Source organism: Numenius arquata, chromosome 11 (assembly GCF_964106895.1).
Source record: "Numenius arquata chromosome 11, bNumArq3.hap1.1, whole genome shotgun sequence".
NCBI lineage: Eukaryota > Metazoa > Chordata > Aves > Charadriiformes > Scolopacidae > Numenius > Numenius arquata.
This window is the reverse complement of record NC_133586.1, coordinates 11899018-11917238: the sequence shown is the minus strand read 5'-3', so window position 1 is coordinate 11917238 and position 18221 is coordinate 11899018. Positions and strand designations below refer to the sequence as shown.

The 18221-nt window shown below is 36.3% G+C and overlaps 1 protein-coding gene across 4 annotated transcripts in view; it reads left to right on the top strand.

The window, feature by feature from the left end:
- The window catches only part of GALK2 (galactokinase 2), a 51196-nt gene that overhangs the window by 2169 nt on the left and 30806 nt on the right, over positions 1–18221 (top strand). For 2 of the 4 annotated variants that reach the window (XM_074155926.1, XM_074155924.1), the window contains exons 2-5: positions 1879–1967; positions 3350–3473; positions 8346–8436; positions 11339–11485. In XM_074155926.1, the coding sequence (XP_074012027.1) occupies positions 1898–1967; positions 3350–3473; positions 8346–8436; positions 11339–11485 (432 nt within the window). In that variant the 5' untranslated portion in view covers positions 1879–1897. Of the gene's footprint in view, positions 1–851; positions 872–1878; positions 1968–3349; positions 3474–8345; positions 8437–11338; positions 11486–18221 lie in introns of those variants that run through there. The other 2 variants (XM_074155925.1, XM_074155927.1) reach the window with 2 other exon arrangements.

Below are 18221 nucleotides of genomic sequence, written 5' to 3'. Positions count from 1 at the left end.
AGTCCCCAGCATTTCCAGGCTGGGATGTGTGAAGTTGTGAGGGATGCCTTTGCTGAGCACTTCTGACAGTCATCTTTGATGTAGGTGCTTAAAATGCAGCATGCGTGTTGTAACATCAAGGCCAAAGCCTGTAAATAGCCTTTCATCAGGCCTGCTTGTAAAACCCACATTAAAAAAAGAGATCAATCAGCACTTAGATAAACATGCCCCCATGACTGCTATGTTTGTTCTTAGTCTCTTGGTACCAACACCACTATAAAAATATCTGTGAAACAAAGCAGCATTCTAAGTACAGGCACAAAAAGGAATAAAGTTAACACCTAGGATTCTGCCAACAGATTCCCCCATGGACTATAATATCATTAATGTGATCTAGAAAAGGGATTGTACAATGAAATGGCAGAAGTTGCTTCTGGTAATTGGAAGAGTGATAAACTAGTCAATACTAGGGGAGATTATAAGAAGGGGAATTTATGCCGGGACCTAATACAGCTTTGTTACTGGGCACCAAGATGGAAAAGTACTGAAAGATCTGTTAAAAAAAAAAATCGGGACAAATAATATTTTGTAGCTTTCCATCTAAAGAAATTCTACAAAACATTTGAATATATGTAGTTGGACAGTAATGCAGCTTTTACAAAGAAGTACAAACTAAATAATTGACTGTGAAATTTTGTACCATCTGTTTCTCATTGCTATCTTCTTACTTACGCTTTGCATTAACTAGGCTTCCAGTTCTAGTTTTAGACTAAATGTAGAACCACACAGGGTTCCTGTTACTGGATTCTTGTTAGTGGACTGAAAACCAAAAAAATAAATTTAATTGTCTACATGCTTTAAAGAAGCAGGGTATGCCGGTGAAATATTGTAAGTCCTATTTTAAAGGTTATTTTTCCTGTATTCTTACTGCTTTTTCATAATTTTAGTCAGTTGCTTAAATTAATGAAAGTTAATGGGATAGTGTGCAAGCTGAATTGCTTTAAGGTAGTTTTGAAGTGAATCACTATGAAATTTCTTATGCCTCACTATGATAACGCCTTAACCTCTTCTCAGTCTGTTTGCCCACTGTTCCTGTATAACACACTAAAATATCCCAACTTTGCAAACATAGGGGAGAAGCTAGATAGATACTTTTACAGTTTTAGGAAATCAAGTAACATGCCAAATTTTTCTTTATGTTGGAACTTTCAGTGGCACATCTAACACCTCCAAATGTAAAACCTGAGGAACTTTCTGAGAACTGTTGCTGTATACCTGTAGAGTAAATACTGTCTAAATAAGTTGCTGAGATAACCTGAGTAGTTCTCTGTATACGCATTTGTACAGAAATGGGGTAGTGTGGAATTTGAAAAAGTCAACACTTAAAACGCTTTTGCTCAGGCCTGGTGCAGTCAGATCTGAGTCCGAAGGGTGTGCCTCTGTGTGTGTGTGTGTGTGTGTGTGTGTGTGTGTGTGTGTAGCTATTGGTCCACACTGCCGGATTCTTCCTCAATGGCCAACAGTTTTACACAGCTGTGGCATAGGAGACGTGGGTGGAGGCCGTGGTATTTGGTTACCTCAGGCAACTGCCTTCCCTGCTTCTGTCTAGAACCAACCTAGACAGAGGACTTAAATAAAATAAGGCCCCTTCTGTCCTTTTCAAATGAACATATGCATTTCTTATTAATTAGAATATTCTAAATGGAGTGTTTTCTATCACAATCAATGTTATGTGAAGAGCAAAAATAAGCAGCTTAATATTGCTCCTGATGTAACAGAGAATACTCCACATACTTCAAAAGGTTCAGTCAAATTTATTTCAAGAAACATTTCAGACCATGGACCTCATGCCTTTTATGCAAATATGGGCCTTCTAAATGTTTCTAACTTGCCTTTCAGATTGCAGAAGCTGAAGGAGATGTTTATATCAAAATTTGGATCGGCTCCCAAGTTTTATGTTCGTGCACCAGGGCGAGTCAACTTAATAGGTAAAGGAGAAAAACTAATCTGTTGTTTTATCTGCCATCATGGAGGACTAGTAGTTTAAAACATAGAATGAAAAGGATGTTGGTCTTATTTTTTTTTTTTTTTCAGAGAATTTGCTTGTGATAAATGGAAAAGAGAGAATATAATACTTTACTAGGTTTTACTACACCTCATTATAAACAACTGCACACTCAAATATCAGTTTTGGAAAAAAACATTTCTAGACAGTAGTTATGGTTTTGAAAATTGGAGTAACTTGCCAGTTTATGGTTGGATACCATTCTTTGAAAGGCTTTGGAAATCTAATCCAAAGCAGTTGATGAACAGTGCACCCACAAATTAAATTAGTGTATTTTTTTCTCTTCCATTATAATTTAAGTTACCAAATATAACCAGACACACAGCAACACATATGATAAAGCATGAAATGTTTCTACCATCATCTCCTCTTCTTTACTCTTCTACAGAGTTGTGTCCACAGAACTTAGAACAGTCAGTTGTGATTCACTGGCAGACTGGAGAGACGCAATTACTTTGTATTTAGGATTTACTTGTATTTCTGTGGCAGCCTTATTTTTTAGATTTCTCTGTTCATGTTAGGATTGTGCTCTCCCTAGACCTCAATTTCTTGTATAGTCATGGAATAACCTTACGCATTTGAGTAAAAGGATCCTGCAAAACAGAACTTTAAAAATTAATTAGTCCATTGTGCAATTAATGATAATTTTGATATCGGTCTTGTGTGAACATACCATATAGATTAAATAGACAGCATATGCTAACTGGGAATTATTCCCAAGAGAGACAATGTTTACTACTTACATTTTCTGTTTGAAGGTTGTGTTGTATAGAACTGTATTAGTGATTATTTGAATATCATTATTATCTTCTTGGAAAAAGGTCTGAAAATTTTAGGAAAAAAATAATAAAATTTCCACCGCGAGCATTATCTAGTGGCTAATGAATCACCCACATGAGCAGAGGAAATCACATAAAGATAAGTCATGTGCTGCCTTTATCTCTTCCAGTCATCAGTTAAATGTGATTAAATTAACTTAATTTTTTGTACTGTCACAACGGGGTACAAATAATGTGGCCATTCTCATTGCTGGACAATAATCTATGTAATGTTTTTTTAATTTTTATAAACCAATGTTAAAACATGAAGATTTATAAACAGATGCAAGAGATAAAGTCACCAAAGAAAGAACAACATTTTTGTGCAGCAATATGAAATGGAGGAAATGCACCCCAAATGAGAGTTGAGACTATACTCACAAATTGTCTTGTACCATAAACAACACTGAACCCCTCTAGAAGCCCTGTTACTGCTATTTTAGAAATAGTTATTTCAAAATGTTTTAACTGTCTGTTTATTTGGTAGGAGAACATATAGACTACTGTGGTTATTCAGTGCTCCCTATGGCTATAGAACAAGATATATTGATTGCAGTAGAACCTGTAAAAACTCAAGTGGTGCAACTGGCAAATACCAATTCTTTGTACTTGTAAGTAATTACTTTGTTTATTCACTATTTTTTTATAAATCTCATTATGCAACTGCAGTACAGGTTAACTTTTCAGAGATCTGACAAACTTCTATGGCAATATAGAATTCTATTGTCTAAAATGAATGATGGAAGGAAGCATATGGAATCTCATTGACCCTGTGCTGTGCATATTAGTTTAGAGCAATAGGTTCGTTGCTTCTGTCTCCCACCTGTTTGTTCAAATTTTTTTTGTGAGGCCTCTGATTTTTCAATCTTTCTAAAAGTGCAATCCCGTCTTACCTTCTTTTAGTTCGTCTTTCTTGGTGTAATCCCCACAATTGGCAGCAGTTCAGTTTCTCCTGGAGAAGGGAGTAAAATGTTTTGTAATAAATTACTGCATATGTAAGCTAACACTCCCCTGCTTTGGAGAACCTGGGGCTGTATTTTCACAACACAACGGCTTTAGCAACAATTGTGGCTCAAAGAATGTGTATTCCCTCTCTTCCACTTCCTCCACAGCTGCTTGTGCACAGAATCATAGACTAATTTAGGTTGAAAGGGACCTTTGGAGATCCCTTGTAACCATCTTGATGGCCTTCTGCTGGTCTCCCTGCAGTTTGCCACTGTCTGTCTTGTATTGGGAAACCCCAGAACTGGACACAGTATTCCAGCTACGGTCTCACAAGTGTTGAACGTAGAGAAATAACCCTTTAAGCACAGTGTATGGCAGGACAGGGACAGGAACATATTGCCAAAAGTGGGAACTATTTAAGTACATATTCCTGCATAAAGCTCACTTTGTTACAAAAACACATTCTGAGCTGCTGCCTGCAACTTAGGCAGCTGAAAGGAATTTTTAATTCCATGGTAAGTATGAATACTCAAATATTTTTCACTTACTTTGTGGAGTATGTTTTCACATTGTAGCTGGGCTGAATTAAGAGTTTGCCAACACCAAAAAGCAATGGCTTGCTTCTTTTACCCATAGTTTCCCTGTCCCTGCTTCTAACATCTATCCACCCTCTGCCTTTTGTCCAATCTTAAGGTAAAGTTCAACATTCACCCATTTTTCGCCTGGTTAATTTTCTGTCATTTTAGTTAATTGAATTGCCATGCAGTCAGCACTAAAGCTAACTTGGGGTGAACGGTGGGGACATGCAGTGGTGAGCACAGGGAAAGAAAATGGAAGACAGGAGTGGGACCTTTTCCTTTCTTCTTAATAGCAGCCTCTGACAGGGCTTAAGCTGTATTGCAAAACCATTCTGCAAGAGGCAATAGTTTCAGAATTATATTAGCTTTCATTAGGAGAAGGTGTTATAATGGATACTAAATAAAGCAGTATCCAAAAGGTAAACATTTTTACTTGGTCTTTAAGCTTTGGCACATTACATTGCAATTGAAATGGTCTTCTCCTAAGGTACATACAGTTCCTACCAAATCTAGAATTACAGCCTTTGAATTCAAATTGCGTACACAGTCACTATGTTTTTATATCTGCCCTGGTTTCAGTTTGAAATCATATGTTTTAAGCCATAAACCAAGAAGAGGTCTCAGAATACAGCATTAAGAATCTCTGTTTTGTTGAGACAGTGTTGCTTAAAAACAAAGCTAAAACATGCCCATAATTTCATAACAAAGAAATACTTTTCAACACTTTGAATGTTACACCACATAACAAAACTGTTGACAGTATATCTTTTTTTCCCAGCCTGTTACACTGGTAGATTTATGCCTGTGGTAAATGCATATATATAGGCCTTTGGTGACCAAGGACTAACCATAAGCCTCTGTAGAACCAGTATTTCCTATTTCATTCTTGTTTTGTGAACTGGTAAAATGTGTAACAGTTCTGTAGCCATTTTCCACCCTGATAGTTCATGTTAACTTTTAAGAAAAATAGGACAGAGAACAGGTTGCAAGAAAAAACACCTATGTGTTTTTCATCATAAATCATCCTGACTGATTAGATGCTTTTTATGTTATTTGGGCTAAAATGGTTCAAAAGTTACAGTCTTTTGAAGTTCCCGATACCTCGCCTTTACATAACATCTTTGTAATTGAGAAATATGTATACAGACAATATCTGACATGATACTTCTCAAAATGCCTTCAGAAATACCAGGGGATGATAATTATCAATTGGTTTCCATCTCGTGGCAAAACCCGAAAATAGTTTTTTAAAAAAGTCAGGCTTTTTTTTTAACAGAGGACTCGAACAGATAAACTGCCAGATTGACAAGATGATGAAATTCAGTGAGAAAGAGCCAAATTTTTCTCCCAAAAATAAGGATTAATTACTATTCAAGCAGTAAAAACACCTCACCCACATGGGTTTTTTTACACTACTCAAAAAATTCACCTCTTCTAATTATACAAAAGAATTTGAATGCTTATATGTAGCCTTGGAGGAGGGACAAGCTTTCCCAAGAATCCTTTAAAACAGGCTGGAACAGACAATATCAAGAGTATTTTTACTTTATGGGTGTTTTCCCCAATTTTTTATTTTATTTTATTATAAAGTTCTGATCTTAAACTGCTTACCTTCCAGGAGGATCAAAGGCAAGACTGAAGATTTACTGATTTAAGATAAAGCTTGGGCATTTAGGAATTGGGTTTTATAAAAAATTGAATGCGATAACAGAAAAGATAGATTTAAGTATTCTGGGAATCTTGACATTCCCACATTCTGTGTTTGTGTGAATTACGTCCACATAAAACCTGCCAAATTTTTTCTTTCATTTTCTATATGAGAAGATTGCAGAAATGAGCAAAATGCATTTTAAGAAGTCATTATTTTAATTTATCTTGAGAACCAGCAAACGTAATCATAGTATATTTCTTCTTGGTCCTTGAAGTTTTACTTTGTCTGATTGTATAAAAAGAATTATGAAGTTAAATATTTTAGAACTCTTTTTTGAGGGAAAGAGGACTTCGGATTTTTTTTCTAGTAGGCACTTTTATGCATTGATTTCCATCAACCTTGCTTTTTTAAAATAATAATTTAGGATTATTGTAGAAAACAAGCATAAGCAAACACAGGATTTTTTTAAAATCTTCATTACTTTTGACAAGTATTTTCTACTTTACAAGTACTTCTGTTTTTGTTTTTTTATTGAATTCAAAAGCCATAAACAAAATGATGTTTTATTCTCTGGGAGATGGTTCTAAATACACATGAATCTCAAATTGGAAGAATTTACAGCTATTCTTAAACTTTACTTGTATTGTAATCTCAATACTCCCTTTCAGTTCTTTTGTGTTACTCTACAAACCCCAGTAATTTCTAACACTAACAGTGCAATTCTTTGATGCTGCAGTGCTGATAAAGTCCTGTAAGTGGCACTATTTTGAACAGTTCAGATTGAAGATAGCAACTTTTATGTTAAACTGTACCCTCTGACATTTCTGCACTGTATTGAATGTTGAAATTGAATGTACAACTGACAAAATGGTAATTCTAAGTTGGTACTTAGTCATGTAACATTGAGGTAGGAATTGGTTGTAGACTGGCAATACAAGTGGCATAGCTCAGTCCAGCATAGCTAGCATTAGACCTTCCGAAGAGGAGGCAGGATTGTGGGTCCATTTTTACATTGGTTGTTGGATTTCGGGGTTGCATAACACAAAAATTGCAGCCTTTAATTGCACCAGAATAACGTGAAGTTTTCAGTCTTCATTTGAAGACAATTATATTACTGTAAAGATGCTTTATAGTAGTATAACTGTTTCTCCATCGGTAACTGATCTACCAACAAAAACACCTTCACGCTGGTGTTCATTTCAGATATTAACTAGCGATATTATTTTGGATAAAAATAAAACCAGCACATCGCTAACCTCCATAGTTTACAGATACAGACTGGGACTAGCGTTAAGAACGAAAAATTCCATCCTCTTAGGAGTTGCAGACTGTCTGCTGCTGTATAGCTTCTTGAAAGGTTTTTTTATTCCCATTACACGTAAGTATTTCCAGGGAGTTCAGCTGCCTCTGTTCATATTGTTTGGCAGACGTTGCCTTACGAAACACAGCTTAGCCTGCAACTTTTGAATAATTTTTGTTAGCTTTTCTTGATAATCTCAGTACCATTCCTCTTTCTGTGTTGGGCATCTGCTGTAATGACATCAGGTAGATGGTAGTTATTGGGCGTTCAACAGTACAGACTTCTAAACAATCTGCACTTCTTGGTGATCAATGCATGCTCCTCTCAGGCCTCTGCACAGCACTCCAGGCCCATTTTGACAACACCTATCTGTAGCATTGTTTTTTTAGGAATGTTCAGGCTTACCATTGTTATTATTTTGAAATTAAGATGGAGTAGGAAAACAATTATCTGAATTATCCTGGAGGAAACAGATAAACTGTTTTAAACTAAATTATTTTAATAATATCTTTTAAAAGACATAATATAATTTTGCAGCATTAGGCCTGTTTTAGTGAAGTGCCATTCAGAGCAAAGGTAATGAAGATGAATTCCTCAGCAGGGATTACCAGCAAGCCTGAAGTGTATTTATCTCTATTCTAGGTTTGACAGATACAATTATTTAGATTTTCACTTCTCTTAAGATAATCAAAAGAACATATACACATGTGATAGAAGGCATAGATCACATGTGATACTGTCTTAATTAAGGATGCCAAAGGCAGTTTAATTTCCAAATTTATTTAATAAATTCTGTAACTTAAGCAAAAATTCTTATGCTTCTATCTAAAATATCCTTATAGAATTGGTTAATAAAGAAGATCTGTACAAAAAGCCCAAAAAAACATTGCACTGAAAAAAATTAACATCGAAATGTTTTTGTTCATCAGCAGGTGGCACTAATAAGCCATGGTTTTTCAGACTAAATTTACTGACAAGTTACAGCCTCAAGGTTTTTCTGTTTTTGCAGGGATTTCAGTACTAGTGTTAATAACATTCAGATTAACAAAACCAAACCTCAGTGGCATAACTACTTCCTGTGTGGATTCAAGGGTATTCAGGTAAGCCAAATCTATTTTACTTATGGAATTAATGTAGAGGTAAAATATGACGAGTATCTATTCACCCTCAAAATACTTCCCTATATTCTATAGCTTTTCTTGACATACAGTTAAGTATTTTGGTGTTAAAATTTCAAGAGGAGATATGAGTGGGTTTGTTTTCAAATATTTGCAGGGCACTGTTTTCATTTTTATTACATAAGTGGCAATAGCAAATAATTACTTATTTAGTAAAGTCATGATCAAACTTCTTATCAAGATGACATTTCTGTATTTTGAAGCTAAAAAGAATGCTTTCCAATGGAATCATCTAATGAAAACTTGCTTTTAAAAAGGTTTGGAGGCTTGTCTGTCAGAACACAAAGATCATATTTTAATCCTTTTCTTCCTATGGAAACATTTAAAAAAACATTAATTTCCATTAACGTAGGAAACCTACAACTTGTGCACAAGAACTAAGTGAAGCTGACTTACGCAGTAGGTAAAACAAAACATAAAAAGTAGGCGATCAGTGTAAAGAAGAAATATTCCAGTAAGAACCATTGCTTATCCAGATTTTCAGTGTGTGGAATTTGAATGGGATTTTCAAAATTTCCTGAGTTAAGAGCGCAGCTATGCAGGAAATGGCACACTTACAGTAAAGGCAGGAACATTGAACAGACAGACATTTTCCTGTCTGCTCATCTGAGCTTTATCTTCTCCTTTGTGAGCTAGCCTGTCTCCAGACAGAATTGAAGACTGAACTGCTTGTGAAACCAAGTGCTGCTGATCGTCAGTGTTGTCCTGGGAGGCAGCCTGAACTCACAATTGAGGCTTCCTATAAATCTCACCTGCTGTTTGCAGGTGATTCATGGCCTTTTGAGGAAAAAAACATGGTGACTTCTCAGCTGATGTCAACCCAGTGATGTTTCTGGAAGGGCAGATGGGATAAACAGTGATGGCTAGGTCAGAAACAGGTCACCACAGCCAGCCCAGATTATGGGTAAATGCACTTTTTGAAGCTTGCCTCAGGATAGGCCATCTAGGTCACCCCAGAGGGTGATCCAATAGATAAGGACTACAGACACCCAACAAAGCCTGCCTCAAACCTGCCACCTGAGTCTTCAAAATGCAGTATTTGAAACAATCAGTGCCACAGATTACTTTATTACAATCCACAGTTCCTAAAAAGACCCCTGCCCCTTTGTTTAGAACCCAATAAATTACTTATGTTTGCAGTAACATGAGTATTTTCAATTTTGTATTGCTCAGTAACACAGGCATTTAAATTGCATTGACTGTAGAGATATAGATTAGGTTTCTTTACAATATATCCTTTCTTATATTAAGGTTAGCATGACCAATTGACTTTATTTATTTTGCAGTCTACTACTGAGATTTGTTTTCTAAGGACAAGCTTTTATACTTGAAGGTTAATTTGCAAAGCAGGTTTGCAGACTCTAGCCCTGGCAGAAAATAAGCATAAATGTTACAGACTTAAGAAAGGCTGAAATACAAGTACTCAGAGGGTCCAGCGGGATAATCTGTTTATATTAAGTTGAACATGCTATCCTTTTGGGACAGAACTATTGCAGAACTTGGCAAAGTCCATTTTCATTTTTGAAACTGAAGTACGTTTTCTATTTAAACATCGCGTGATAAGTTTGCAAGTCTGATTCACATTCAAGACAATCCAGAAACTGTGGATCAGTTTCTGGTTACTCAGGCATTTTCTGTTTTTGGACAAGCTTGTCTAGTATTCTTCATGAAGGGGCACGGGCAGCAATAGTATTTCAGGTATGAATTGCCTTATATTTGTAGAAAGGGAAATTTAAAATAATTTGAAGTGATGGTAGAAGTCATTAATAGAGGCTGTTTGAGTTTGCTGATCTCTACCATTGGTATTCATGGTTGAAGTTGTGTCAGGAAAAGTAGAAATCTTTTGAAGGTGGGCATTTCTTTATGGAAACGCTGCCATTTTTTTCTGATTATTAACATTGTAACATAGTTTATTGACATATAAATCTGTATCAGAATGTAGCTATTCATATACCCCCATATACATTCAGTGATTTTTTAATAAGTACTGCATGTTTATGTCAAACTAAAAACAGAGAGAAATTTACATTAAAGTGATTATAAATAAAAAGACAAAGCAACTAAAGAGTATAATTAAAAGATTATGTACATAAGATTTATGACTTCTGGATTAAATGTAGTATCTGTGATATCTATCATATATATAAAAATATTTTAAACCTTATTCTAAAAATAGCATGACAGAGAACATCACTACTGGTAGGTATGTCTGTGCCGCCTGAAGCATAGTGTCCTTCAAGTACCATTGTGGTTTTCTCAGTGTCAGTCCTGTGGGTGCTCCAGGAGGTAGGAGTATCTGGCTTTGAGTACAGCTGCACGGCTACCAGTTCCCTGTCAGTGTGATGTGGCTCCCTAATACCATGTGCCAGCATTAGAAGTGAAGCATAAAGTGGACCTTAAGCTCTTCAGGATGCCTTAAGTGAGAAGCTGTGAAGAAAAGGACAAAAGTAGGGTATAAAATTATTGGTAACCTCTGGTACTGTCACCACAGCAGCTCAGAGCTGAGCCAGTTGCTGTAAAACCCACCCACGAAGCTTGGTAAATTCTTGGGCGTTTAGCCCATACTAAATTCTGCTTGGGGTACAGCTCTGTCAGCTCATATATGTTTGTGTACAGGAATTGCAGACATACCTTTGGCTGAAACCCTACCATTGGCTTTGTTCTTAAGGAATAGAATGAAAATTTTGCTTAATTTCAGAGATACCAGAAGCGGGTGCTTGGTTCCAGCAACTCAGCAGAAAGATTCTCTTTCTAAGTATCAGATAATTGCAAGCCTGAGCCTGTCTGTACTTGAAACTGAGATTGTTTATTTTTTCATTGTTAGGAACATTTTGGTCTTAATAACCCAACTGGAATGAATTGTCTGCTAGATGGAACCATCCCTCCAAGTTCTGGTCTTTCTAGCTCCAGTGCTTTGGTGTGCTGTGCAGGACTCGTGACATTAAGAGCTAATGGAAAAACCCTCTCTAAGGTAATTTACTGTAAAACACGAGAGTGTCAGCAGTAAAATTCTACTTAAAATTAAATATTGTTAATGCCTGTAAACATTAAAAACACGATACAATTGTTTTTGCAAAGAGTTGTTGGATATAAACTTAAGATATTGCACAATTGAGCAAACATCTTTGGCCAAATTTTGGCAGGATTTGAATTTGGCAAGAAAACAGGCTTACATTAAAGCTGAAAAAAGGAGCATTATTGTAAGCCTGTATTTTGGCCAACCATCAGGTCCATGCCTGGACCAGATGTGCTATCTGCAGGCCAGGACTGAGGATATATGTACTGAAGCATGTGGACCACACCCCCGAGGCCTTTACCCTCTCCCTGAATGACTTTTCATGGCTTTAACAGCAGAGCATCTGTTGGAGGCCTGTGGAACAATTTCTTGATAAATTATATAATCAGCACAAAGTAGAGGTAAAATTCTTCCATCTGACTCTCCTTATTCTCTTCACAGTTCTTTTGGAATGAACATATTTACAGTCCAAAATGTATTCCTCACTTTTTTAAACAAACATTAGTCTAAAACCAAACCCCAAGTATGTGACCTGTTAGCAGTACAACTGTTAGTAGGATTTGGCTCATGTAATACAAATTTCTGGAGGAGTCATGGTCCTTGAAGGTGCCATATGGGAATGAAATTCTCTCCAGTAAAAATGTCTGGTTAAGTGAAACTAGGATCTTAAATTAGAACATTGTCAGGAAGAGAAAAGAGCAGATCTAAATGTGACTGTTCTGCATATTTGTGCCTATTGTCTAAAGCAGACATTCCCAAGTTGTGGTACAAAGCCAACTTAAAGTGGTACGTGATGATGGCAGCTGTTAACTGTGCTTGTATACAAGCACTTATCTGAGCCACAAGGTAAACAGACCCACACGGAAGGGTTTTGCTGATCAGTTGTGACTTGCTTCTCCATGGAGCTGCAGCACCTCGCTCAGCAGCAAGTGCTCCGTCCCACATTGTGCAGCTCACAGTGCTTGCTTCAGGAAGGTGTTGAGCAGGGTTAAGGCAGCAAGAAGCAGGATTGGTGGGGAAGGGTGGCTTTGTTATGTAGAAGGATGTGGCTACAGTCATGTCACCCTGCTTTGTGTAGGTGTGATGTACTGTCAAAAGGTAAGGAAGGGATTTGGCAGTTTAAAAGAGGCTCTACTTTGTGAGGTGAGACATGTAGTGCAATGGTAGATGAGAACATGGAACTGAGGATCCCACTTTGATGAATTTGACTTTTCAGGAAGAGAGTTGAAGGTGACAGACCGCCTTTTTTATACATGTGTACCTGGCCTGGCAAGAAACTTCTGGGTTTGCATAGATGGTCTTATCACAGGTCAGCACCATCTCTGATGGTGGTAACCAAATGAGCTAAGCTTGGGAACTACTGATCAAAATCACTGGGGTGCATATGTTCAGAAATGTGGTATCTACAAAATCCATAAAACTGACAGAGGTCAGAAAGCCCAAATTTTACTTGGTAGCAGAAATCTGTATCTGGAAAACCAGAAGCCAGGTTTTCATTATTCCAAGAAATACTGAACAGTTTTCTTCAGAGAATAAATGATACAGCGTGTATCTTGAGCTGAATTTACACATGGCTTGGGAGTACTGGCCGGCATTATGCCAGACCTGTTCTAAAGAAAGGTGCAAAACTCCTTTTGGCATTTTCATAGAAACTTGTGGAGGAACAAAAGAAAGACAGAGATTCCACTCAATGTCATCCCTTCTCCTCATGTGTCCTGTTCAATCAACCCAAAATCTCTTCTGTTTGCTGGTTGGAGAATTCTGAAAGTTAATCTTGTGTCTCAAATAGAGTTGAGCAAACACAAGAGACACAATTGCACATTTTTGTCAGGAAATCCTGCTGTCTGCAGCCAAATATTTTGCACTTGTGATGAAAAATGAGCAATTAATGTACAGATGAGAATTCCCAATAGCCAACACAGGAGCACAGTTCAGAACATACCCAAGGTTTTGTGTTCTTGCATAGACCAAGACACCTGGTTGTAGTGGGTAAGACAGAGGATGACAGCTCTGAAGACCAGTTACTTTTGTCCAGGCTCTAAATTCCTCCAAATCTTACAGGACAGGAATAAATGAAGTTCAGTGTTCTTGACTAATTTATGATTTAGCATTAGAGACCTCTTATATCTAGCTAAATCCAGATTCTCTGTTGCACTGAATTTATGCTTAGCCTCGCAGAACTGCCTTGTATAAGGCAGAGCTAGTCTGAGTATAAATTAGAGCAATCTAGGCATGTGGGCCCTCAGAAGTATAAGAAGTGCTCTGGCCACTTCTTTCCAGCTCCTAATGCATCCTGTGCTGGTGTCAAATGGTATCTGTGCAGGATCCAGTAATGCTGGCTGTGTATCAGCTGGGAGCTCCCCCATAGCAGGGGAATTCTTAGCTGACCAGAAATAGGGGCTTTCCAGATCCTTTCTACTAGAAAGCAAACCAGGACCTTGGATTTTTAGGGCTCTGGATATTTATGCGTTTGTTTATATTTAAGGAAGAAATACAACTTTACCTCTCCCTTCCATCTGTTTTTTTTCCAAATGCCTAAGAGTTGCGAAAGTTGTAACTAGTAGTATTTATACGTAACAATATTTGGTCATGGTGGTAATTTCATGAGAAAAGATTCACTTTTTGCCCCTCATTAGTCTGATGGACTTTACGAAATCATAATAGGATGGTCTGTAGCAGCAGGACATAGAAACTTCTGGCTTTGGAATCAAATTTGGCTGAATTGTAGGGCTTCTGTAGCCAAAGTTATGAAAAATTGACCTTTTACTGAATGGAACATTTATCTGTTTTGTGTCTGTGAAACTATTTTTATGAGAATATTTGAGTTATATGCTCTTTTTCCTGATAAATGTAAGTTTAAAATAGTAGCTGCAGAGTAAAAATTGTTGAAATTTAGAGCTTTTATGAGATAACACTTCCAGTGTGAAGCTTGGGCCTGTGAGATTAAGAGCCAAAAAAAACCGAAATGAAAAATACTGTAAAAGCGTGGCTAGAGTTTCATGGTGGCTTACTTTAAAAATAGCACTTTTTTGACGTTGCAAACAAAATCAGAAAAAAAACCCAAGCTCTCACTAATTATTGTGTGTAGCACTCTGCAATAGGGCATTGTTTCAGTGTGCATACAATATTTTTTTTAAAAAAACCATCACACACATACACAATAGTTTAGGGAAAATACCAGTCCAAGACAATTCAGCCAGATGTGCGGTGCTAACCAGTTGCAGCAGTGCAATAGCATTCAAATAACAAGATGGAAAATTTAGAATGTGATCTTAAAAAGAAACCATTTTTCTCCCCCAAACAGGATACCAGTCTAAGACTGTCTTGGCATCACTCAAAGAAGAGCAATGCTCAATATTAGCTTTTGATTTTAAAGTGATTTTTATTTTACTGTTACAAAATCAATCTTTTGTACAACTTTTCATCAGGAGAAGATACTTTTTGTAAAGGAAATAGAATAATGCTCTAAATTGTCCCAGCTTTGTGTTTCATGGTAGGAATTAATGAGTACAGAAAATCACTTAGTACTTCTGAATAACTAGATTTACTTGAAAGATGTGATGATAGTGTTGCTGTCCAAATGTTAAATCTTGTGGTACTAAGTTCTGTTCAGCCACCCTAATATTTTTTCTGTTGCTCAAGACCGGGCAGCTGTGAACATACTTATTGGGAAAAATAGATCAAAAGCGAATTAGGTTTATGTAATTTAATGTGAAATGTTGAGCATGGGAAGTTGAATTATATTTGGCTCTATCTAGACTGAGAAAAATCTAAGCCAGAAGGAATGATAAATAAAGGAGCTAAGTCTCATCTGTAATGGCGCAGTGTCCATTGGCTTCAATTTTCTCAGACTATGGCTCAGATGAATTTGAGTGTGGGTTTTTCAAAACATTCAACATTGTCCTGTGTTTAAACAGTTACAATACCTGGTAATATCATTGATTTCAGAGGGAGGATAGACCAACTGGAATCCTTTCTACTTTGTTTCTGAAGCCTCTATATAATAAGGAAGGGCTTTAATTGAATACTTTACTAGTTCCTAATAATTTTTCTGATATGCAGTAGGGCTTTAATATCTAGCTATCTGGCAAAAAAAAAATCTGAGTATTCATATTGGTAGTGTGACTTTGAGTTGCCTTATGTGTAGTTATTCTAGATGGAGACATTTCTTATAATAAGAAAATTAATAATGTGTGGTAATAGTACTGGTTAGGATTATTTTATATTACTGCTGCATCAAAAATGTTTGATAGATAGGCTATTTATATGAGAAACTCAAATTGCTTACACAAGAAATGGTACATAGATATTGTATTTTAAAGTACTGTTAATATTGAGAAATGTTAATCAAAGTTCCTTTCTCCCTTTGGAATTAAAAACCAGAGTTCTTTAACTTGTTAAGTTGAACTATGTGTGTTTGTAATCAAGGAGAAACAGAGAGTACTTTGGAACAGTGGTAATCAAAGGCTGTAATCTCTCATCAACCAAATTGATAACCTTCTATTTGAGCATGTTAGAGGGCAGACGAAGTCAAGCTAAGATTGCTGTGCTTATGAGGACATCCAGATACTATCTGACAAATATTTTCCCATTTCAGAAAAAAGTAAGCATAATTACCTTGCAAAACATATATGAAGTTTAGCTAATTGGGATTTTGTGTGCAAACTGGAAGCAGATGGTAACTTCCAGCAATCTATTCCCAGTCAAGACCAGATATTAAAAATAAGGACATTCCTGGTGGTAAAAATAACCTCAAAATTTGGGAATCATTTTATACATTAATAAATGAAACATAGTGCCTTATATTTCAGAAGTTATTTTCATACGTATATACATAGGTATAAACATGCACAGATTGGAAAAAAAAAGTCACCACCTAACTAGACTTTAAATATGCCTTAAGTGATGGAGAATGTTTTCTTCTTACTGTGAAATACTTGTCTTTATCTATAAATGTTTCTTCTCCTTTTTCAGTCCTCTGTGCTGTGAACCAAACCCTCTAGAATTTCACAGAAAATCTACACTAAATTTGCCATAAAATGACCATTATTTGCTGCAAGGGGAAGCAGCAGGCTGACTCTGACTTTTCAGATTAAACTGGCCAAAATGTTAATGAATGTGCATTGGGGAACCATTAAGGTCTTGCTGTAGAGAGAGTAAGTGTACGCACAGGACTTTTGGCTCAACAGATATTTGAATACTCCAGTTACTTAAATTTGCATGCTGAAGAGACTCTTGGAGCACTGAAAATCACAGTCTAAAAATAACTCATATTAATGAATGTATTTTCTTCATGGAGCTTCCCTTTACGAACAATAAAATTAAAAACAGGAAGGAAACTGCATTTTGATTTTAAAGATTAGCTATCACTGCTTCTGCATTGTTATATATAGAAAATCTAGCACATTTAACTTTGGCTGAAATGAACTTGCATAAAACCACTGAGACAGCTGTAACTTAATGCTATCATTTTATAGAGAAGGTTGCTTTCTTTTGGCTGCTGTCATTCTGGATTTGTATATATCAAGTTTCTGGGTAATGTAGGGTGAGCTGTTCCAAAAAAATACTAAGCAACACTAATTCTGTTTTACTAACAAATTTTTGCCTGTCTCCTACTCACTAATTGTCTTACTCTTTTAAGGGGTTTAATCTTACACAAGTTTACTTCTTTAAAGGTCTATGTGAGATTGAAAGGGATTGATCACTGGTGTGGAACATATTGACAGTGACAGTTATATAGGGACAAATTCTGTCACAGTTTACATACTGTCCAGACCTGTTGCATGAGTGAAAATCGGAGCAGTTGGCCCTTGGCCTCACTGTGAGCAAGAGGACTATGAAAGGTGAAACTCCCTTATCTGTTCTCACTCAGATAATTCTTTAAGTTCTATTTTTAGGAAATTTTTTTATAAGTAAGTGATCATCTGTTCACTTTCATTATTCCTCAGTTACCTAAATACTTTTGTACGTTTAGGCCTTCATGTTCATTGTCAATAACATCAAACTGAGAGAAACTGAAATAAATGATGAGGCAACAGAGAATCAAATGAGCTGTATTGGGTGGTTCATAATTTATCATGCTGTTGAAGTATCAGGGTATATATGGCCAAATATAACATAGTGTTGGATTGTGCCTGGAAACAGTCAGAAAAATATTCTTTTATCAGTTCTTCAACATTTTCGAAAGACCAGAAATACTCAGTTGAAAGTCAAACTTTTAGGTGTTTTATATTGAAAAATAAACAAGCAGAGAAACATGCATGTTAGTGAAAAGTATCATTTTACTGAAACCTCACTTTTTCCATTAAAAATCCCAAACAAGGTAACATGATGCACAGCTATTAATGAGTTCTTATTACAAGAAATCTTCCCATCTAGAGTAACTACATGTAAGGCAACTAATAATAAAAAATCAAAACCCTTCTTTGTCAGACTAAATTATATCTCCGCTAATATAATTTCCCAGATTAGACTTTCTGCGTGCTGGATAGGAAATCTTGTGGCTCAAAGATAAAACAGTTTTAAGTGGTAGTAATTTCTTTCTTTGTAACCCAAGATTGACTCGCTCCTTATCAGGGAGAACGTTAAATTGTTTCAAACAAAAAGCAGAGGTAGTTAGTAGAGCTCTTAGATCAAAGGCTGGCCTAGGTCTGCACATGGGGGCCAGTTGCCTCATAGACAAACTGGTAAT